At 38.8% G+C, this 24,369-nt stretch overlaps 1 protein-coding gene across 6 annotated transcripts in view; it reads right to left on the bottom strand.

The window, feature by feature from the left end:
• Window positions 1-24,369, bottom strand: part of GRIN2A (glutamate ionotropic receptor NMDA type subunit 2A) — a 228,794-nt gene that overhangs the window by 79,486 nt on the left and 124,939 nt on the right. For all 6 annotated transcript variants that reach the window (XR_010304479.1, XM_064153024.1, XM_064153020.1 and 3 more), the window contains exon 4: window positions 8,066-8,658. Coding sequence is in view for 5 of the 6 variants with exons in the window: in XM_064153024.1 (XP_064009094.1) it covers window positions 8,066-8,658 (593 nt within the window). In the remaining variant the exon portion in view is untranslated. The remainder of the gene's footprint in view (window positions 1-8,065; window positions 8,659-24,369) is intronic.

Here is a 24,369-nt window from a genome sequence, read left to right as displayed (position 1 = left end):
TGCAGGCTGTACATAAGGCTTTTCTGTCCAGATGGGTGATTAATTATATAGCTGTCCATAGGTACCCCAAATTCCTGTCTTCTCCCTCTCACTCCATGGGTTTGAATGGGAGAAGAAAGGTGTGAAAACCTGCTTCCCCACTCTGCCCTGCAGGCTTGAAGGGGGGCAGCAAAAAGTGCCTTTCTGCATGGGGGCTGACCCGTGTGGAAGCCCACACTGAAATCAAGCTGGTGGTTGGCTGTGTTTTCATGCCCAGTATAAAAAGCTGGCAGGCTGTTCCTGAAGAGTAATCCTGTAAGGGATCACTGTTGAATGCCTATCTCACCTCCATGAGTAAGCTTTTCCCTTACTCTTCTGCTCAGCCTGATTGATAGTGGGGTAAAGCTGTGTTTATAATTTAGCCTTTTCCATTTCCTGGCCTCCTGAATATCTAAATTTATCTTTTTTTTTTTTTTAAAAGATATTCCCTATCAAACTGAATCTGTTAATAAACTAATTTTGTATACAGTTGGGGGGACAGGGTTCCAGGAAAAGAAAATAATTCTATTTTTATAATTGCTGACTCAGCCACGTTAATTCCCTGCCTCCATGACAACAGCCAGTGGTCACCGGACTCAAGTTGAACCCTTTTTTTATGTAGCTTGGTAGGATCACCACTTCAGATTTCAAACTGCATTTATTATATTTTGGGATGAATATGAATCATAGAATCAACCAAGTTGGAAGAGACCTCCAAGATCATCCAGTCCAACTTATCACCCAGCCCTATCCAGTCAACTAGACCATGGCACTAAGTGCCTCATCCAGGCTTTTCCTGAACACCTCCAGGGATGGTGACTCCACCACCTCCCTGGGCAGCCCATTCCAATGGCAAATCACTCTCTCTGGGAAGAACTCTAGCGTAGAAGCTATTCAACGGCCATCGTAAGATGCAGTGCTGTAGCTGCAGTGTTGCTCCAGAAAGCAAATGAGCCAAAAAGGACACTGAAAAATTGAACTCAAGGTATATTATTAAACTGTGTGGATTTATTAGTCATTTAGTAGTGAAACACATTTTGCAAGTTTAAAGGAAAAAAAAAAAAAAAAAAAGAAGTTCCTGATCTCTAAGTCTTAAAATTGTATTGTCTGAGTCATACGCAAAGGTATCAGTGTGTGACACAGTCTGAGCTACCCCACTTTCTCAAACTGCAGCAATATAAAAGAACTTCAAGGAGATTCTTGTTTTCCCAAGCACACTCCTGGGTACAAAATTTATCATCTTCCTGTGTTCTTCAGAAACCAATACCTACAGTTTAAATTCCCTTTTGAACTGTCATTTTTTTTCCTGTTCACAAAGAACAGAAGTCCTCCTCTGATTTTACTGGCCAAGATCCTAAGCTGCTGCATAAAAAAAACAAACTTAAATTTGTGTGCTTTTCTTCTCCGGGCTAGGAAGAGTGAGAAGAAGAAAGCATTTATTTTATAGTTATTCTCATAGACTTTTAAGTTTTTCCAATATTAATTTTGTGGAAGATGTTTTTGGCTTCTGATTTGGTCAAAATCTATTTCTAAAACCGTTTTGGAATTGCATATTCCTGTTCTTACTGAGGCATTTGATTACTTGAGCTTGTTACTTTAATTCATCATACACCTTAGGATTAGTAATTAATCTGCTTTTCATACCTCATTAATGCTACAACCTTTGCAAAGACATGATAGCAGGAGGCCTTGTGATGGTATTGTGAGACTGAAGTATTAATTAACTTTTGCAAACTGAAGTTTGTAAGATTTCCCAAGTGATATCTGAATGAAAAACGAGATTGGGGGGGAGAGGGCAGAAGTTAAGCTATTCTCAAGTTGCATGCAAAGTAGATTATCAAGCCTGCACTGTATATTTCAAAACACTTTTAAACATTCTTACAATTCTTATTTGCCTGTCACCTTCCTCAACAAAACTGAACAGAGAAGTGTTGAAACACCACAGCAGGACACAGTTCATGTTGCATTTACAGCAAGACTTTGAAGTACCAAGGTTACAAACTGCTCTCAAGGTTTCCAGCTTAAATCTTACAGATTCAAAAAGAGCAAGTAATTCAGAAAAAGCTTCAGATTAACGCTAAAACAGTGCAATACATATCCATGTCAAAATCCTGATTCTATCCAGAAAAACTGAACACATCTCAATCTAGTGGGTTTTCCTACCCTGTAAATATTCTGTCACAACTTCACTGATCAATTTCCACTACCAAGTGGGGTAAGACTTTGTCAAAAGTATCAGACCTCAAGTTTTAAACCTTGGCTCTTAGAAGATCATTTGCTAGAGTATCATATTGTGGAAACAGAAGCACCATTCTTGCCAATCTCCTTACAGAAGTCATGTTTCTTTGTCCATAAGGGTGCTTGGTAAGGAATCCCTGTACTCTGTGAGAACAGCTGAAACTTCAGCAAAGCCATAACCACTCCTGGAACAGAACGTTTGAGACTTTCTCCTTGCATGTTATTCGACAGCAAACGCTCCCAAATGGATCACTCTCTGGGAAAAATATAATGGGTAAGGCAGAAATATTAACGAAACATTCACTCCTAAGGTACCTCCAAAGAAGAGAGCTTAGTTACTAGACCTGCAAAATAAAGTGTGTGGGTTGATCACTGCAGGGAGTAGGAAGCCCACAGGACTCCTTGCAGCCATGAGTTCAGACCCTCATCCTGCAGCCTAGATCAGTCTTGATAAATTCCTCAGGTGTCATCACTGAGTGCAATGCTTCAAATCCATGACAACCACTGGCACTAAATAGAAACAGTAGAGGCTTAGGGAAATTCAGGTTTCAGAAAAGAAACCCTCCTCCTCCTTTCCCAAAGAAGGAATTTCCAAGCTGAGACTGAAGACAGATGAAATGCCTCACAACCAACATGTCACCTGGTGATATTTCTCTTTCCTACAAATAACTTGAACCAACCATTCTAATAATCTAGACAGCCAGCCTGTCTGGGCTCGGCATTCACCCAGCACCATACCCAAAAAAGCAGGAGTGAATCCAAATTTTCTTTTCTTCTTAATGCTGTTGAGGCTCTGAGCTGCTAAACTTTCTGACTATGGTTCTACCATGAAACATGAAAGACACTTGTCAAAAGAAACCACAAGGCAAATTATTTACCAGTAAGAAACAGATTTCTGAAAAACATCTACAAAAGTAAATCAAGAGACACTGAATATATAATGTGTGCTCTGAAGGACACAGAAACAGAAATAGGTCTGAAGTAGATCAGTATTAATCAAGGCAATGATGCATTTTTCATTAGTGAAGGGGCTTTTTAAAAAGGACAATTTTATATTTCAGCCACTGAAGGATTTACTTTCTAAATTCAAATCCTTCACAGTGATGCAAAGAGCCTCTTCTTCGTCTTTGCACATCCTCCTCCTCCTCCTCACTTCCCTCAGCTCTCACTCTCCTGAATATAACTGCACGACGATACCCTGCTTTGGAGATGCATCCCTCTAGGCCTTGAGCCAGCATGGATGAATAAAATTTGGGAACAATATGCTCAGTGACTGTGAAAAAGGGATGATGTGCCAACTACTCATACCTGCTGCCAGCTGCTCCTTAAAGCATTAGCTGCCCCTAGGTCTGGAAAAGTCATTTTGCCCCAATTCTGCCAGACAAGTGACAAAATTCTTGGGGAGTCCTTCTAAAAGGAGGTTAAGGGGAGGGAGCCAAATCAGAAAGGGCCCAGTTCCCTGGAAGCATGCCACAGACCAGTGGAACTAAACTCCAGAAGGTTTAGTGAGTTAATATTAGCAGTAACATTTCACTAAAAGGTCTAATATGATTACGTTTTGCTGCAGCACCTCAGAAGCAACAGCTTTGTCACCTCCATCCATCCATCCCTGTATGGATTAGAGCAGCTGGAAATGTGAAACATATCTCCCAGGGTTATGACTTTTACACACAACACGAATAGTCTCCTAGACAAAACAGAAGCATTTTTATTCTCTAAGCAGCAGCATTTTCCATGATGACTGGCAGAGTTATTTTGTTCTGCTGTTTGTTTGTTTTCTTGGATGTTTTCCTTTTTTTGGGAGAAAGCAAGCATTTGTTCAACTGACGTTACTTTAATGGTCTCCTAATTCTATTTATCTGCCACATTAGTGCAAACATTTCTCTGCATAGAGAGAATCTGGGTCCTACAGAGATGGTAGAAGATGATCTGAATATGTATGTGTGTTTTTAATGTACTGAAAATGATCCCTGTGTTGTATTTTAAATCCTGTATTTATTGGGGAAACCTAATTTTTCCATGTGTATCAGAAATGAACATTGTTCAAATCATCCCAAAACTTAAAGCAAACCTAATCTTTTTTTTCTGGGCCCAGAAAGACAGAAAAGGCATTTTGGAATTGCAGTGACAAGGGAAGGGTAAATCATGTGCTTTTATGTATATATAATATATATATAAAAATATATATGTTCCAATCAATTTGATGCTCAAAAGATTTGAGAAAGAGAGAGGAGGAGTTTTTACTTCATAGCTTTCTTAACACAGAATTCCTTCATAAATGGAGATGAAAATCACTATCTAGATGTGTGAAGTCATACATAAAGCATTACCAACCTCCATTGACAAGCAGATCAGCTATTATAGCATAGCCTTTGAATACTATACTGGGTTTAAAGCTGAATTGGACTGTCATAATGGGTGGAGTCTAAGAATCCTGGGTCTTGCTCCATTCTTGGGCTTGGTTTTGCTCAAGCACCACCTTACAGAGCCTCTTCCCTCCTTTCCACTGAGTTCTCTGCTCCTGAGTTTGCAAGCAGTGTCCCTTTGTGCAAGTCCACATCTCCAGCATTGATTTCCAGCATGAGCAGGGAGGCATAGCACAGCAGATCTCAGCTCAATAAGCTGTTTACAATTACTTTAGCCCTTTTTATTATGAGGATACTCCAAAATCCTTTGTCAGGTTAGCTCCTTAATACAGCATCATATACATTTATCTTGCAGTTAAAAATACAAAGCTGCACTATCTGTGACCTGAAAGAATGATTACCTTTCAGAATAAAACCCTAATTTAGGCACTGATTTCTCATGTAAGGAAGAAATCTGCAATTTAGTGATGAGGATAAGAAAGTACAATGTAGTTATGTAATTCACCTTGACATGGAGAGTCTGGTCAGCTCTCAGAGATTACTTAGCACTACTAAATGCTTTTCTTGTAGATTATATGTGACAAGAATAGTCTTGGGGAGTTATTACATAAGGACTATTTAAAGTTTATTCGTTTTTGTGTAATTCTGACATTTATAAATTAAAGCCAGCCTGCTTCTTGTTCTTGCGGTGTTGGAGAAGCTCAAATAATCTCTGGTATGGAAAATATATTCTCATTTCATAGCTCAGTGTGTCACATTGAGCAGTGACTCTATTAAGCACAGGGCACTACCTTATAACTTCTTCTATTAATAATTTCTCCATGCATCATGCTCCACACACTGGAGAATCTCCTGGTGAACTCTAAACTCACTGATTTAACACTCAAAAGCCCTGTTCTCGCTGTCATGCAGATTTAATGAGAAAAGAAAGAGACTGTTTGAAGAAAGGCAACTGATGCCCACTGCTGAATAGCCAATTGAAGCCTACACTAGTGTATTACCAAACCAAAGCGGCAGGAGTCCTTTTCAGATGTTCAAGTTTTTGTGGCCCTTCATAGTGCATCTTAAACACCAGCACTTCTGATGCCGTAACACAATTTAACTTTCACAGAACGTGGAGTGCAAATATCAGTAGTGGACTTCTTTGTTTGTACAGATCCCACTGCTAAGGTGTAGATTGGTTTACTGGGATGCCATTAGCTCTTACTTTTGTCTGGCATTGTCAGCACATGTATTATGAAGAACCTTGCAAGGATCATATACTGGGTTCCCCTTATCAGGTTGCACAGGAATGTGTCCTGGCAGGTTTTGGAAAGTCTCCAGAGGGGACTCCACAACCTCTCTGGGCAGCCTTCTCCAGTGTTACACCACCCTCAAAGCAAAGAAGTCTTTCCCTAAGTTCAGCTGTAACTTCCTTGTGCTATTTTGTACCCATTGCCCCTTGTCCTACCACTGGCTACCAGTGAAAATAGGCCAGCCCCATCCTCATGATCTCCACCCTTTAGAAATTGATATGCATTTATAAGATCCTTTCTCTATCTTCTCTTCTCCAAGCTAAACAGGTGCAGGTCTCACAGCCTCTTCTCATAAGAGAAATGTTCCAGTCACCCTCGTAACCTTCTCTTGGTCTGTCCCAAGTATTTCCCTGTCCTTGAACTGGGGAGCCCAGAACTGGACCAGGGCAAAGTAGAGGGGGAGAAGAAACCCTTGATCTGCTGGTGACACTCCTCTTGGTCAGGCACTAGAATGAGGTGCCCAGGGAGGTGGTTGAATCACCAACCCTGGATGTGTTTTAAGGGTCGTTTGGATGTGGTGCTTAGGGATATGGTTTAAGGTGAATCTTGGAGAGTAGGGCTATTGGCTGGACTTGGTGATCCTGAGGGGATTTTCCAACCTGGATGTTTCTGTGATTCTGATTCTTAATGCACCTGAGGATGCCATTGGTGTGGAGCCATGCTGGATCCAGAAAGCCACCCCACTCCTGCCTCCTGTCACTCCTTGGGGCAGCTGGGCCAGCAGGAAAAGAGTCACAGATTTTCTGCAATGCTGTGGTTAATTTGTACAGTTTTAGAGACAGAGGCTTGGAAATGGGAAAAGGGAGACCCAAACCAAGTGGAAGTGTCATACAAAAGGCAAATCCCCTCAGAAAGGTTTTTAACTTTGGCCACACTCTTTGTAATATACATTTGACGTTCAAATCCATTTGGCTTTCCAGAGAGGTTCTGAAGAATGTTGTGCACAAAGATGCCATTTCCATGCAAAATAACAACTGGTCCAGAACATTATATGACAGTTATCTCCTAATCTAAATGCACCTACGTGACAGAAGCCTAAATTTTTTTTCTCAATCTCTTGTATGAAATCAGCACTTCTGTTCCATCTTGTGCCAATTCCATCCTACTTTTCTGTGCAAAGTGCTTCATCTGCAATATTTGGTCAGAACAAATATCATAAATACTGCTTAGTAGCTCCCACATGAGATATTGTAACGAACTATCCAAAACCACACAAGATTCCCCTTGCTTCGTCTCACAAACCTGATAAAGAAATAGATTATTGTGTATATTAATGCACTGTGCCAAATTTTAGACAGAAGTAACCAGGAGCAGTGTGTCTAAAGGGCATCACTAAAAGGAGAAGAAAAAAACAGAGGGGGGTAAAAAAAGCAGCAAATAATCTTGACTTAAATCCTGTCAGTTTCCATATGACAAACTGTTTTGAGAAAACATCCCTATCAACTTAGATTAATGCAGATTAATTTTTACAGTTATTCTAGTGAAGATGACCAAAATAAGATCCTCACAAGCAGAAGTGACAGATTGCAGTTATTAGGTGGTAAAAGCTGCCTAACTAATCTAATACATCTATAATTTCCAGGGACACTTCTTTATCACTGCTATCTTTTGTCATCTAAAATATTACTGTGTTCATGCTGATGTGAATGCTTCAGGCACATCCTCCAGAGCTTTTTGGCAATTTTACCTCATAGTAGTTAGAGTACACAACAGCATGATTTTATTACTCAGCTTCACACTCTCTAAGATAAATTTCTGTCATCTTCTGCATCATATGCAGAGTAATATTTATTCACTACAGCACATAACATCGTTTCCATTGGCACAATCAGTGCAGCAGGTGCTCTTGGAGTCACCTTCCCTGGAGGTGTTCAAAAAACATGTAGATGTGGCATTTCAGGACATGGTTCAACAGCCATGATGGTGTTAGGCCAGCAGCTGGACTTAGAAGCAGCTGGATCTTAGAAGACTTTTCCAACCAAAACAATTCTATGACCTGAAATTCTATGATCTGAAAACCATTGCTTAAAAAGGGTATGATGGAATTAACAAAACCCAACATTCTCCTTCAAGAAACATAGAAAGGCAATATAATGGAAAATGACCAAGGTTATGTAAGGGAAAAAAATCCAAACCAAGAATCCTTACTTGTGCAAGGTGTGAGTTGGCCGGTCATTTTTCTCCAGTTGTCCATAACAGCTAGTTTTTGCTTCAGGAATGAAGGAGTATTTTTCCAGCATGGCTGATGCAGCAGTGGCAATAATTCCAAGGCCATCTCGTACCCGAGCTTCTAAACTGTAGTCCCATTCATCATAAGATGCTGAAATGAGTCCTGAAGGAAACTCCTTGGGAGTGATTTCTGTGTTACCACTAACCAGGCTGGGAACTATCCAAAAGAAATCATAGCCAGTAAGGCCCAAGGAACGAGCCTCATCTAGTATGTAGACAGCTTCATCCTTGGAACAGTAGAGTAGGATGACAGATGAATGAATTTTCTTCAGCTGAATTTGGGTCTTAGCATCTCCAAAAGCGGTATCAAGTATGATGACATTCTGCATGTCCCAGCCCACAAAACTATTTTCCACTGTGGTCTTAATGACATTGATGAAGTCTCGATATCCAGGGAAGGTGGTGGTCACCAGAGAGAACACATGCCAGTCATAATCTTGCATGATCTTCAGCATAATGATGGCTTCTTGTTGGATGGAAGCCCCAAACTGGAAGAATGTGGACATCACATCCTAGAACACCAAACACAGTAAAAGATTACTAATGATGTGCAAGTCTGAAGGGGAAAGACTCTAATTCTTCTGTTCTCCTTGGTCCAAAATGGCAAACAAACTTTCACTGCATTCCAGTTCTGTGTCTTATCATAATTACATGATTAATATGTCACACTGACTGTAAATATGTACCACAGCAACTTGAAATACTTGCCAGAAGGTGACAAATTGGTATTTACATAGGAAATTTGAGAGCCTGATCACCCAAAGACAGTAACTCAAATCAGTACTTACTGAGGAAGCTCCCTTGAGACAGCCACTCACCGTTAAATAACTCATCTTCAGCAGGTACCTTAAGTTTCATCAAACATACTAGAAATGTGACTCAATGAATTTGTACCAGTTTTTAGTTACAACAGAAACAAATTGCAATGCACATGCTGAATATATATGAAGTTCTTTATTCCAGACCTAATGTCTGAGGGATAGTTCATTTCTCCATGTTCACTGGACTTGGTGGAAGCTGTCAAGCCCTGGAGAACTAGATTTATCATCCTCGGGTACTGTCAGTGAGCTCACTACTGATCATGCTCCATTCAGAGCACATGGCCAATTGATGTCCAACTTTGAACTGACAGGACAGCAGTGCATGGATAATCACAAGCTGCTAGTGACCCCATGAAAGGACCTGGATGGAAGTAAAATTTGTCTTAGGCTTCTACAGTATTCACAGCATTTCTTACAGCATAAGGACAGGTGCTTTGTATTAAAAACATCCATCAGAAGCAGGCTGCAGTATTTTATTGGCACTAAATATACAAACGCTTACATTGGTCTGTTTTCACTGAGTTGCTATTAAGACCTAAATCTCTTTTTTAATCTTACATTCTAGATTTCTATACATCACAATTATTAGAGTACCACAGGGAGCTACATAATTCTTTGTTTTTATTTTGCTTCAGTATTTATTCCTGAACTTGCACCATTTTCAGACACATGAACTCCTGATGCAAGAAGAACTTTTGATTTAAAAATAAAGTATTAACCATCCATGATTTCTTGTGCAGCCTTTACAGGAAAGACACATACAGCGTTTTTAATTTAAAGAGGTTCATGAACAGTTGCAAACAGCTGTCCTGTTTTACACTGGCAGGGCACAGAACCAGATTAATCGAGATTTGTGGCAAGGTGGTTACAGTTATCAGTGGGTAACTAACCTTTACAAGTTCTGCATTCTGTCTACAGGACACTATTCAAAGCACACTGGATGTCTACATTTTTTGAAAAAAAGATGAGGATTGTCAGCACTTCTCGAGTGTTAAGAACCTGACACCAAGATTTTATATAGTTTGACAGCAATGAAACAATGAAAGTCTTGCAGCATGGGTCACACCATGAACATGATATTGAAAGAATAATATACAGACTGCTCATGGTAATGAAATAATCTGTCATGTCTTCTTTGGTACCTCAAAGGTGGCTAGTGATAGATCTGAAGTGGGTTATTAGAGATATTATAAAGCATATTTAGAAGAAGTGAATTAGGAAGATTTGATAGCTGAAAGCTTCTAGGACCTATTTCCTGGTGACCCGCATTGTACACTTCAAAATAACCTAACAAAGAAGCTTTTTGTATGGGGACATCTACAGCTAAAGAAGTCCAGCACATAAAAAATCTGCTCAGAGTCAGTGTTTAGTGGTTTAATTACTGATCTACAATTAAAAAGTAAATCAGATATCTAGCTACAGTGCCATGAACCCAAGTTTGCTGTAGCTTCCTAATTGAACATTAAGGAATTTCATAACACAAAGTCAATTGCTTTGGCTTTCACTCCAGCTCTGACCTTAAGATATTTTTGTATTTGTGGTTGTGCTAAATAACAGTATACAGAAGTAAAATAATTTATAATAAATTAAAATAGATTGTTTCCATCATGTCCAATCCCTCTATTCCATTTATAAATATATATCATTTACAGTTACTAAGGTAGCAGACTATTTTTTTCAAACAAGACATACCCTGTGGTCCTTCAAGCATCACTAGGCACTTTTCCAATAAGACAACTGAAATCTTTGAGGGCAAAAAAACAATGCACAAAGACACTCTCAAGTGTGACCTTTCTAACTTGTAAATATAGAATTTTTTTTTTTTTTTTTCAACCTGAGCAGTTCTTATCCCCTTCCTGGCAATGGACTTTGTCTCATGCACAAGAGCCTCTCTCACTTTTACAGGGGCCTGATAAGAAAGGAAAATTATTAAGAATAAATATTTTCCTTTTCTAAACATTTTGTTAGAAAAAGTAGTTTATGAAAGCAGCTGATTAAACATTTTTTAGAGTTCACTCTTAGTATGTGAATCCACTCCACATACTTTTAAATGTGAACTCTAGTCAAAATCAAGCAACTACCTGTTATCAGAATGCTGAATAAAAAAATTGTAATGCTATGATGAAAATCACTTTGGGTTCAGAAAATGTGAGAACTGTTGGTGTAGGAGGCAAAGAGCTTGTACCTCTTATCCAGTGCAAGAAATTCTTCTACAAAGGAATTCCACAGCCACATCTCAGAACATAAAAATCCCAAAATGTTGTTAGCAGAAATTCATTTCAAGGAATTTATGTAAATGCTTAACTAATGCTTTATTTGATTCTTCTGGTTTAGCTGCTTGGCTTGATTCTACCACAGCCATGTAAATAAAACCCAGCAAAGATGAGAAAAAGAACAAATGGAAACATTTTGTTTCTGTCTTCTGTATGAACATAGCGTCAATAACAAAACATCTCCTCATACATTGCACAACAGAACTAATCCTTCAGTTGCTTCTTGCTTAACTGCTCTTTAATGCTGCATGCAAAATAAACTGCTGTCATTCCAGGACAGAGCACTTGAACATTCCCATGCTTCTGCACAAAACAAGGTAGCTTGCTGTGGTGCTGTCATTTCGTAGATTAATGGAAGTTGCTTTCAATTAGCATATCAAATCTAAAAACCTGTCACTCTTAGAAGTGTACATTTCACTTCCCCAGGTCCAGCATATTACAGGAATATTTATCTTGAAACCTCATCCTCAGCTATTTTCATGCCATCTCAGTTTCTTAGCAGCAGCTTTTCCAAGAGATCAGCAGGGCCACACTTGCAGCTGCTGTAACAGCTGAGGTAAGCCCTGACAGGAGTTTATGTCTACTAGGGAAAAAGCTGCAAGAGTTGGTTGGTTAATGAAAAAAAAAACAAACATTTGCTGTCTAAAATAGTATATCTTTTGTTAAATCAAAATTAAATACTAAACCAAAACAAAATAGGGGTCAACATAGGGCCGAACTGATTTTTCACTTGGCAGACATGTTAAAGACAGTTGCTCACTGGTATGAATACGTTATGACAAGAAGCAAAAAACCAATATGGAACACAGATTAAAAAGCAACCCAGAGGATGATTTTATTCAGCTAAAATAAGACTATTATGACAGGATTGCAAGTAGGACTTAAACATGATCTTAATTACTTCATTCTTATTCACTCTGTATCTTCTGCAGAGATACAGACAAAACTATTTTTCTCCTATATTACACCACTGTACCTTTGAATTTCCATTTTCCTAACAGATTTAGGACATGTGGTGCAAGCTCTGCATATACAATGCAAGCTGTTTCCTATTTAATGAATTATGTGAGTTATTTGGCATTTTTATGAAGACTGGAGATACTGAAAGCCAGAGATTAGTCATGGATTGAAGCTGAATAATTCAGCATCACATCAAAAATCTACAGAAGGAAATTATTTGTACCAATCTCAAATGTAGGTAAATAATGTCTCTTGCAGTGTGTTAACTTGGTACCATTTTTCTTGGATTCCTTGAAATAAGATATTTATCCCCTGGTAAATGTAAAGTGGATTGTGTTTATCTGTCATGACTATCTAGGTTTCAGCCCTACAGTTTTCCTTTGTAGTACTACACAGAGCCAGGCAAAAACTGCAGTAAATGCAAACACTGAAGTGCAGGAGCTGAAAGGAAACCTCTCCTCCCAAGATACCCTGCACGTTTCTAAACTCTTAAGTTATTAAATTCCTGCCTCTATTCATTAACAGTATAGAACATGCAATTCCCAACACAAACATCTCACTAAGGCGCCCAGGGGAATAAACCCTCCCCCATTATTACCATGGGAGCATTTTAGGGGAAATTATACAAAATTATGTACATCCAGGCAAAGCAGAGCAAATGTGAGGGTGGAAGTAATTTAGTAATTATTACAAACAGCAGAAAAGACTTGCTTCCCAAGGACCTGTCACCCTTCTGGCCTGAGACATGGCATATACATGCACAACCCTTGCCTGCAGGTCTCTACTGATACCAAGCTCTCCTTTGGGCATCATGCTCCTGCCCTCACATATGGGCAATGGAGCCACCCAGGCCCCAGACATCTCCTACCGACACCCACTGCCCCATGTGGGACACCCTAGCTGCCACCACTCTAAGAAAGGCTCTAGCAAAGTCCATGCACAGCCCTAGTGGACACTGAACCGCCTCTTGCACTTAACCTGAAACCTGACTCATCCCCCTATCCTCCTCATCAGCAACTCCCAGACCTACCATATCAGCCTTCTCAGGGCATGTGATGAGCTGGACAGGAAAGAGTAGGGGAAAGCAGGGCAGGAGCTCTGTGAATAAGGGTACCTGGGCTCTGCAGCCCCCACACAATATATTGTAAGTTTTCCAAATCTGCCCACATAGACCTGTGAACATATTTCACCATTTGTCTCTGAGAAGACAAAGGACTTCTGGCAGAGTTAGAACAGGGATGGAAATTTTGTTACTATAATTTAACTGGTGCAAATGCAGAGCCACACAAGGCATAAAAGGTCAGCAGAAAGGACAAATGAAGGCCTTACTTTTAAAATAAAAAGTTTGCTCTGGGAGAGGAACACAAGTTAGAAAAGGGCAGTTGCAAGCAAGGGAATACATTATGGCTTTCCAACATCTGACATGTCCCCTTTTATTATTTCAAGGAATAAATATCAGAGAAACATGATTTTGAAAGGTTAGCACCAGCTTAATCAAGCATGTTCTTTCCCATTTCTAGAGGAAGCCTGCAGGGATTCATTTTGCAGAGGCTTCTGTATTTTCAGGTCATAGTTTTACCCTAAGAATTTTCCCAGATAAGGGATAGAGTTTGTGTTCTGTTTTGTTTTTTCTTTAATATATCAATTTATTTTTACACTACCTCTTTGTCTTATTTGGTCCTGCTACAAGAACTTTAGTGTGTCACTATTTTTTCTCTATATCAGGACAGAAAATAAGCAAATATGAAGGAATAAGAACCTGGTTTCTACAGAGCACTGCAGAGTGCATTGAATTTTGATCCTTTACATCCTTTGAATAATACAGCATCATGTCCAATAAATTAAAGCAACTCAACATGCCATTGCAGTGAAACGACAGAACAGAGGAAGACTAGCTTTGCACAGAGCTCATGAACCATCACCTGGGTTAGAACACACCATATGGGTTTTCAATACACCGTAGTTCGTTCACACGTTGGACATCACAGCGTCTCAGTATGAGCTCCGGTTCAACCAGGACAGGCAAGTGAAAAATGCTTTCAATAGCTGAAATAACACCAACAAGCATGTGGCCAAACTAGTTAAAATCCTGAAAAGGCTCAAGCAAACCAACAGGGGTTGTTACGTGGTCATTTGATGAAAAGCTTATTTACAATATGCCTCCTTTCTACATAAAATTCAGCTTCCACAGTTGCAGAAATGTAACGTATTTTCATGAGGAAGGGCACAATTGTGATTCTGTTTGGATGAGTAACGGCTATTATACATCTTTTGGGGTGAAAGAGAATTCCAGCATGGAAGAAGTACAGTATTGATGTCTGTGAGGAAGATAAGGGAGAACAAAGAGTATTTTTAGACAAATTCTACTTGCTTTGTACATTCAAATATTTCTTCAATACGTAAATCAACCATTCTAACCCATACAAGATCATGTGGCCCTGTACATGAGTGCAAAATGTTAGCATGATCATAAAAAATTTTTCCTTTATGGAAATGAGATTTGTACAACTCTTTTACTTCCCAGAAGTAATTCACCATGAAAAGAAATATTGAAAAAATAGTGTGACCTAATATATCACTTATCTATGAGTATCATTTCTCTCATGCCCCTTGTCATGGCTGCAGAGAAACATTTTGCCATTTCTTAAATTTAGGGGCCTGGTTTGCTCATGGTTTGCACAAGCAGCATCCTCCTGCTTTATTCATGTAATTAGTCAGCACTAAACTGATGCAAGTAAATAGTCTCTTGAAGAGCCCAAAAATACCTCATCTTCCATGGTAAAACAACTTTAAATTAGCCATGCACTACATCTTTCAGCTCAAGGAACACCTGAGTTCACATAGAGAGCTCTTCAAAGAGTTGTTATGAATGATGGGAGAGCAATCGGGAAAGCTAATGACTTTTCAAAGACAGGGTAGGCAATTGCTGTGAAGATACTCTAACAGTACCAGTGAAAGTAACTGGCTTTCTGCTGTATGGGAACATCCATCTGCCAACAATTCACATTTGATACATCACAGCAAAGTCATGGTGATGACATTACAAGAAAATAGGGTCCTGTGCCTGTTCTCCTCATAGCAAAGTGAGAATGTTTAGGACAAGTTGATGATGATCTGTTCTGTACAAGTTGCTTAACTAGATGAGAAAAAACCAAACAATGAAACAATGCTATAAAATAAGGAAGAAAGAAACCCAAACCACAATCTTACAACTAAGTTTTCAAAACGTACTGTCTGGAAGAAGGAAGGTCTAGACATATGTTCAGAAATAACAGAAAAAAAAATTTATCAGAATGACAGAAAGCTTTACACCAGGTAATGGAAATAAAAAGCATCAGTAACCTCATGAATTAGCCCAGTAAAAGGCCAAAGAATAGACATGGAAATACAAGGAGAGGAAAAGCATGGGTTACTTTTGTCTCCTAGTACTGGTATTTCATAGTAACTCTCATAATTTACTTCCAGAAATAAAATGTCACGAAGACATAGGCTGGATGAAGGATACCAGCTGAGCAAGACAGACAGGTTTCTGGAAAATAGATAAAACTCTTGGTACCAAGACGATCCATCCCCACTATCATGCTCTCATATTCACACTGAGAACATATACCACATTTCACAGAACCACAGAATGTTAGAGGTTGGAAAGGATCTCCAGAGATCAGCAAGTCCAACTCCCCTGCCAAAAGCAGGATCACCTATGATAGTTTGCACAGGAGTGTGGGTTTTGAAAGTTTCCACAGAAGGAGACTCCACAACCTCTCTGGGCAGCCTGATCCTCACTGTCACCCTCACTGTCACCCTCACTGTAAAGAAGTGACTCCTCATGTTGACAGGAGTACTGAGATTCTATGTATTTTACTATCCAAAAAATCATGCTGAGTTATGTGGAATTTCTCATGCTCATCAAGTTTCAGCCTGTGACTACAGAGAATTTATCAAATCAATTAGTTTATTTATTTGGAACCACATCAGCTCTCATAAGACCACCAGAGATAGGCTTCTCTTGATTCATGGGCTATCTAGAGAACTTTAATAGATATAAAATCAAAGCATTTAGGTTATAGTGAGTTATACTATTTCTTAGAGCAGATAGCAAGTTCTAATTATAAATCTTGACAACAACCCTGCTGTTAATGGCCATGCTTGCTGAAAACAGCCTTCTATATGAGGTTTGACTGCCTGCTTTCAAAACAACTCCCTGATAAGAAGGTTTCAAAAGTGTCAAATGGGCAAAGGAAGAGTCTAAAAGTTCCAGGAAGTTCCAAAAAGAGAAAGTACTGGAAAAGCAGTAGTTTATCGTACTCCTTCAATAAGAAAGAGAGGCTTGTTAACATGTATCTGTCAAATTTGCAATGAGTAACATTTAATTATAATACTTCAGTATTTAATTCTAATACTTCAGTCTCACTGCTCAAAAAGGTTCCATCATTAGCCTTTAAAGAGCACAATGGCCTCATTTTGCCTTGATTAACAACTTTTTACATTACCAGTCCTTTTTTATTTTCCCTGAAAATCAGTCACCCACATTAATCTTACTCTTCCCCAGCTATCAATTTAAACATGCACACAAGCTACTGTCAGCCACCCACAGAATATGCTAGAATCCAATTTACTTGACGTCTTTTTGGGTACCTGCTAAATTAAAATATGTAGATTTGGTAATTTTTTTTTCAGTTTAATGCTAATATTTTTGCTAAACAAAATGTAATATGTTTACATTACTATTGCTGTGGAATCAAAACAATGTAAGTTGCCTGAATAGCTTTGAAAATTGTCAAGAATCAATGCTATGCAATAATTCATCCCCAGGACAAATTTTGTTTCCAGCTGCTTTGTATCTAATACACTAAGCAGTTCCCTCAACTGTAAGGTAGCATGACAGAGCAGTTTAGATATGGATTGCAAACCTCCAGCCTAAAGGAAAAAATATTATGAGAATTTGGAGTTGTTGAGGACTAGAATGAGTCTCTGACAAATTTTCTCTTACCTAGTACAAGTATTGCACAAGAAAACCCTGCAATGATTGCTCTCAGCACATGCATCAACAAAATTTGTGACAGGATTTTCATGCAGTTTTTGCCATTACAAGCTTTAAAACCAACACCATCCAAATTTATGAATCCTGTAAATGGAATCAAAACTTGTGACTTACTCACAATAACACTTTATTATGCTACAGACAAGATGCCAGCATTAAATCCAGAATCAGCAACAATTAGTCATTTAATGGCAGCTGAATCAAGCCAAATAGGCTGATTACTTGTAGCATGTATATGCATGTATGCATAAATGCCAGACATTATATAGAAAGATATGCATAATTAAATAGCAATAAAAATGCCTCAAGACATCATCTCCTTATCTGAAAACATTTGGTCTCAATTGAATGCTGAAATAGTTCTCATGTTGATGATAAGTCAGAAAACCATTAACTAAGTCGTTTCCATACATCTATGCTTAACAACTGAAAATGAAGGCAATAAACAACCTCCTCCTCCACCCACTTTCACCAAATGGTGAGCAAATAAAAGAACTATAAAGCCATTTAATTTCTACTGTGTGCATTCTTTATGAGCCAGGACTCTTGGATCAGCCATCTCTGTGTACTAGCCTGCTTCAGCAGTGGCAAACTGAAGAGAGAGAATTCCAATAGCAAAGGGCTAGTGAGCAGGACAAAGAGGCAGACAGACAAGTAGGAAATTGTTTAAGGGGAAAGCTGAATAGAGTTCAAGGGCAGCTTTTCAGGGCAAAAGAGATTTGTAGTATATATTCAAGTAGCAGAAGAAGACAACTGTAAGAGAAGAGATTCAACAGTCTTGATCTCTTCAAGAAGACATGCATTTTGGTTCCCCCGGTAATCTGGATGCTCAAAAAGAAGTACAAATGTGACACACCTGTCTTTGGAAGGCATACTCACAAAAACATGATCTTTCAAAATACTCAGTATGCTCCTCTGCTCTTATGTGTAATCAGTAGATCTGAAGAATAGTGGGTACTCCAGAGAAACACCATTTATGCTTTTCCTTTATACTTTCCTCTTGAAGGCACCATCTTTGGGCAAGGCTATGGCCATCCTTCCAATATGCTAATAGAAATTCCATGCTTTCTCAAAGCCCATGGTCAGCCCATTAGTCTAGCAATGAACATCCTTTCCCATTCTACATTTAATAGCAGCAGAGTCAAAATCAATTTTGATTACTAAATTTTCGGTATATATGATCTACATGAGTACTTACATATCATCCTAGCTCAAGATGAGAGAATGGCTAACTGCATATCTTAGAATGAATCTTCTGGTAAGAACACACTGCAAAGTACACCACAAATGGAAGATGTTTTACAGGTATTCACAGAATCACAAAATGGTAGAGGTTAGAAGGGATCTCTGGTCCAACCCCCCTGCTAATGCAGGTTCATCTAGAGAAGATTGCACAGGAACACATCCAGGAGAGCTCTGAAAGTCTCCAGAAAAGGAAACTCCACAACTTTTCTGGGCAGTCTGCTCCAGTGCTCCAGCAATCTCAAAGGAAAGAAGTTTTTTTGTTAAGCTCAAGTGGAACTTGCATTCTCATTTGTACCCACTGTGCTTTGTCCCATTGATGACTACCACTGAAAAGAGCCCAGTTTCATTCTCATGACCTCTACCCTTTCAAAATTTACATGCATTGATAAGATCTTCTCTCAGTCTTTTCTAAGATAAAGACCCTCAGCCTCTTCTCATAAGAGAAACGTCCCAGTCACTTTTGTGGCCCTTTGTTAGGCTCTCTCCAGTATTTCCCTGTCCTTCTTAAACTTGGGTCTCAGAACCAGGCACAAAACTCCAGGTAATGCCTCACCAGAGCAGAGCAGATGAGGAGGAAAACCTCCCTCACCCTGTTGGACATTGTGGTCTTTGAAGAATCAAAGATGAAGTGACAAAAGTGGTGGATATACATAGACAAAAAGCTCTGTTGTATCTAGTTTTTCTGTGTCTTCCCACACTGTTCCACACCTTCAACTGAAATCTACATTTTCCTTTTGGCATGCTTTTTTTAGAATGCAGCAACTTACTTAGCTGCAAGAATATCACACATCAAGAGATTTGCCAAGCATTATTCCCATGAGCAAATAATATTTTGGGCAGAACAATTTTGCCAACATATATTCAAATTACTGAGATTTTTACAGGAGCAGTAAAACTATTTCTTCTATAATACAGTTTAGTTCAAGTTACTTTTCCCTAGTCAAGTGGAAGAAAATATTCTTAAGTGTGGTTTTGGTTTACAGTAAATATCAAAGGGAAAACATAACTCCAAGAAAGGTAGTATTCAAAACACTAAGTTTTGGTTCTTATTACAGAATTGATAGTCATACTAGATAGAGTAAATCCTGCACTGCTATAGCAAATTGAGTATCTCATTTCCAGCTATAGGAAACTCATTTGTAAAATGTTCAGTATACAGCATGAAGAGAACTGAAGCAATCTTCTAAAACCTGCGCAATACCTTTATAATGAAGAGAGAAAGATGATAAACCTTGTACTGAATACAAATAAATAACAGAACACAGTATTTGACTTGATGCTTTCAATTCCAGAATTTACTATTAGTTGCATTTGACAGCACTCTATATGTAACTATTGCCTAGATAGGCAGAACACCACACAAATCAAAAACTTATATACATTCCTACAAAAAAATACGAAAATAAATGTCAGAGGTTTTCTAACACCAGTTTTCAACTAATCTCAGTATAGACTACAAGGTTGATAGATTTAAGTATCCATAATGCAACTAAATGAAGTCCTTTCACATCTGAATTCAATGGGAGATTAGAGTGGTCAACAGCCTCCAAAGGTGTGTATGTTCATGCAGAAAGGACCATCTGCACAGGTATGAGAGTTTGGCCATGCCCATTTTGTTTATGATACTACAGGTGGCCTCAGAAAAGTGTTTAAATATTGAGTTAACTGAAATAGATTGATGAACACAAAGTGAGGGTGCTTGCTCATTTCCATTAATGGAACTCTGCACTGAATGGATTTAGATGCCAATCCCTTGGGCTCCTTTGAAAAAAGCCTTCCGTGTAGGACTGCTAACAAACACCTGTTCTTACAAGTTGCTAAGGGCCTTCAGTTTCACACATAAAAGATAGCCTTCATTACATTTCAGAGACCTTATGTAACAAAGCTTGTTAACAAAGTTGCAATTGGAGTTCAGATTTCAATGTAATAGACACAAGGGATTGTGCTTTGCCTTAAAGTAGCTTATCTCGATTTGTCTCCATTTGTGTTCCCTAGTGCCATACCCTAGAACAGCAATTTTCAGTTTACAGACTACAGAGTTGCCCTCCCTTTGCAGGTCCTTTATAAATAACTCATGGATCTTCTAGTATCCTAAGTCCAGTCTGAAAAATACTGAGACGGGAAAGTATCATCCTAGCCATTTCTATCTGTTACTAGCTATTTGCACCACATATACTATTTCATCATAATTAAGCATCCTCTTAGAATATGCATTCTAGGACTGATCCTTAAGCTTGTCACAGCTTACTGTGACATGATGTACTGCCAAAAAAACGAAAATAAAAAGCTGTGACCTGATTCTTTGTAAACTCCTGGAATATGGGAGAAATGTGGGGAAATCGAGGAAGATTTCACTGTACAGTTCTCACTAGGCAGTTGTGGCACTACTCTCCATGAATTGCAACTCTCTACACAATAGTAGTGTAACTTCAAGTTTGCCAGATGATGATATTTCATGTTGCATTAACAGATAATTAAAAGGAGGTGAATAATGAAGCTGAACTGACTCTCCCACTTCTGTGCATAGAAGATGGATCTGTGGAGCAAAGCTTGTATTGTGTGCAGGAGCAGATACACCTCGTTTTATTTCTTCAAATCCCTACTAAATAAGGTAGGCTTCCTGCACAGTGTGTACTGAAAACCAGGAAAGAAAAATGGCATGTGCAAAACATGCCATCTTTTGTGACATGCTCCATTCCATGGAAAGTAGAATTGCTTCCCTACACAAAGCTATTCAGCAGGTGGATACCTGGTTGGATGGAAGTTCATGTGAGATCCATGATTCTTCTCAGTGAACAGACATCAGTTGCAACACTGTCAGTTCATTAAAAATCTCAAGAGAAGGAAGCAGAAACAAGCTCATATAATTACTCTGTTCTGATCCTCCCTGATTTCTATGGAAGTAAACTCATTTGCTGAGTATCAGAACATGAGTAGGTATTAAGAACAGGTCATTAAGTGTCACTATAAAACACACAAAGAATAAATGACACTGCGTTACCAAACACATGCTGCAGGGAATGGGTCAATGCACACAGCGTGCGTCTTTTTTTCTCTACTCAGCCTTCCTTGCACAGAGCAGCCTGGCACAGACTTCAAAATCACTGGCAAAGAATCTAGAATCACCGAGCAAAGGACTTTTGACAGCAGGAGTGCCCACACACTGAAAAGTTCCTCAGCATAAGCCTGAGCAAGAAGGGTAGATGTTAGAAAGCATCACAGGGGAAGAGAAGTCCAGGGATGTGACTACCAGCTCACCCCCAGGCTGAAATTCCTGCTCCTAACAGACATCTTGTTAGAAAGAGCACAAATAAAAATTTATTCTGTAACACTGCCTCTGAAAGCCATTTTGGTGAGAGCTCAGCTATTTCCCACACATCCTATAGTACCTCTGCTGTCCAGAGCTGACACAGGAGCAGAGACAAACTTTCAGCACATTGAAGACAAAGCAAATTAACTCCCTTGTAGGTAGGCAGCTATTTTCTTCCACTCTTTGTGGCTCATGTATTATTAAAAAGCATTTGGATAACCACTGGATCCTGATAGAAATAGTCAGTACAAAATTTCACCCAGTTTTAAACGAAACACCCTCATCTGAAAACACAAGTATGAAATCCTCTGTGACTTGAATTCACACTTCCACAACATACACTCAAAAAATTTTTAAAAAAAAAAAAAAAAAAGGCAGCATAGAGCACAAGCAATACAGCATGACAAGGGACTGGGCATAAATCATAAATATTAAGGAATGCCATTCATAACTGCCCATTTTCTTAATCATCCTTATTGTTAAACAAATACTAAGACTATCATGAGTTTAAATAAAATCAGTGAGGGCCAGTGTAAATTTAACTTGCTATATCACAACAGTAATTCAGCCCCATTATTCTCAGTAATGTTGCTTAGCCAGCAATTAGCTGTCACTTCAGACTGCATTTGCACCATGACTGTATCATAAAAAGGTATTTTCACAAGAGCTGCAATTCAACAGCTATTAATTCTCAAAGATACAACAGGTTCCCTTGTTAATAAGGAGTACAGCCTTAGAGTAAGCAAGTACAATGCATTTCCTTGTCAATTTTCTTTTTGGAAGATTTCTTTATCCAGAAAGGGATCAGTAGAATAATTTAGCACAAGCCATGTTTCAATGCCACAGCTCATGAAACATCTTGAAACTATCCATACAGAAATAGTTTCCAGTTTCCTCTTACAAGTGACTGTAAGTCTGGTCCAAAGCTGGTTCTACTACTACACATGGGTGAGAAGTGTTGCTATGCATACCCATAACACAGGATACAACTTTACTTATTTTATCTCACTGTATCAAATGATAACACATCATCTGATTCTGGAGTAGAAACTAAAGCTGGGGGGGGGGAAAGGCAATTTCTGTTGTAGTCTGATTAAAAAAGTCAGACCTGTAAAACACACTATGCATAAATAGAATTGTGTACATTGTAAAATGTTTGCACACTGAAGCCTTTTTTTCCTCTCCAGGAAATGAAGCAGCAAATTTTCTTGGTTTTCTATTTTTTCCCCAGCCAATCTCATAATGGAGTTAAATGTGTTATCATACAATCACTTCATAGAAATAAGACACACTGCAATTTTATGAGGACAGGCTACAAGAGTTGAGGCTCTTCAGCCTGGAAAAGAGAAAGCTTTGAAGAGGCCTTGTAGTGGCCTTCCAGTATCTGAAAGGAGCCTACAGGAGGGCTGGGGAGGGACTATTTACAAGGTCTTGTAATGACAAGAATGTGGAGTAATGGGTTTAAATTGGAAGAGGAGAGATTTAAACTAGATGTTAGGGAGAAACTCCCTCCAGAGAGAGTGGTGAGACACTGGAACAGGTTGCCCAGGGAGGTTGTGGATGCTCCCTCCCTGGAGGTATTCAAGGCCAGGTTGGATGAGGCCTTGAGTGACCTGTTCTAGTGGGAGGTGTCCCTGCCAATGGCAGGAAGCTGGAACTGGGTGATCTTTAAGGTCACTTCTAACCTAAACCATTCTATGATTCTTTCTTACTATGAAAATATTAAACAGCTCGTGGTGATAACCTAAAATATTACATTTGGTTTCCCCAATGAAAAATTACTTTTCTTACAACCTCATCTAAACCTCTAAGAAAGAACAGATTTTAAGGAGTATTCATAAGCAAAAGGCAACACACAGAACAGAATTAAATATAAATTAAAATAACCTCATTAAAATAATACACAGATGTTTGGTACTGTTGCAGCAATAATCATATGAAAAAGTACTGACTGCTTACAAGGAAAGACTCAAATTATTAGTGTGAAATGAGAATACTAAACCAAAATGAGAGCCCAGATGGCCAATAATATTTGTACATTGGTGCATTTGTAAATTAAATAGGTGCAGAAAGGATTCTCATTATATAAACTGCTATACAATGAGCAGAAGAATCTGAAAAAACAATGCTAAAAAGTATTGTACTTTCTTCAGGAAACAAGCAGAAGAGATACAAAGAGAGGTCAAGTTGCTAACACCACTGTCCAGGAAGACTGTCATCTCATCAGTTTCTGGTTAAGTGCACAGCAGTGGGTTACAAAGCCCACAGCTAGGTGCATGATCCTACTCATGAGCATGAGGTAATTTCCCAAGCTATTTAAACATTTTCAGTTTCTTAGTATGTTTAACACAGATATCTTCCCACAACCCACAAGTAGCAGATGAAGAAAACGTTTATATGAAGACAGGAGCAGTTTTATCTGCTGCAAAGCATAGGACAAACTCCTGTCCAGTTCAGAAAGATGAGGCCCATGCACTTGAACTTTTTAGGACCTCCTGGCAAACTCAGGGTATTTGTAGTCTAAGAAGAGAAAAAGTTTAGTCAGCATATGTGACTCAGTTGGCTAATCACAA

The sequence above is a fragment of the Pogoniulus pusillus genome, chromosome 13 (genome assembly GCF_015220805.1).
Source record: "Pogoniulus pusillus isolate bPogPus1 chromosome 13, bPogPus1.pri, whole genome shotgun sequence".
Lineage (NCBI taxonomy): Eukaryota > Metazoa > Chordata > Aves > Piciformes > Lybiidae > Pogoniulus > Pogoniulus pusillus.
This window is presented reverse-complemented; position numbering and strand designations above follow the sequence as displayed.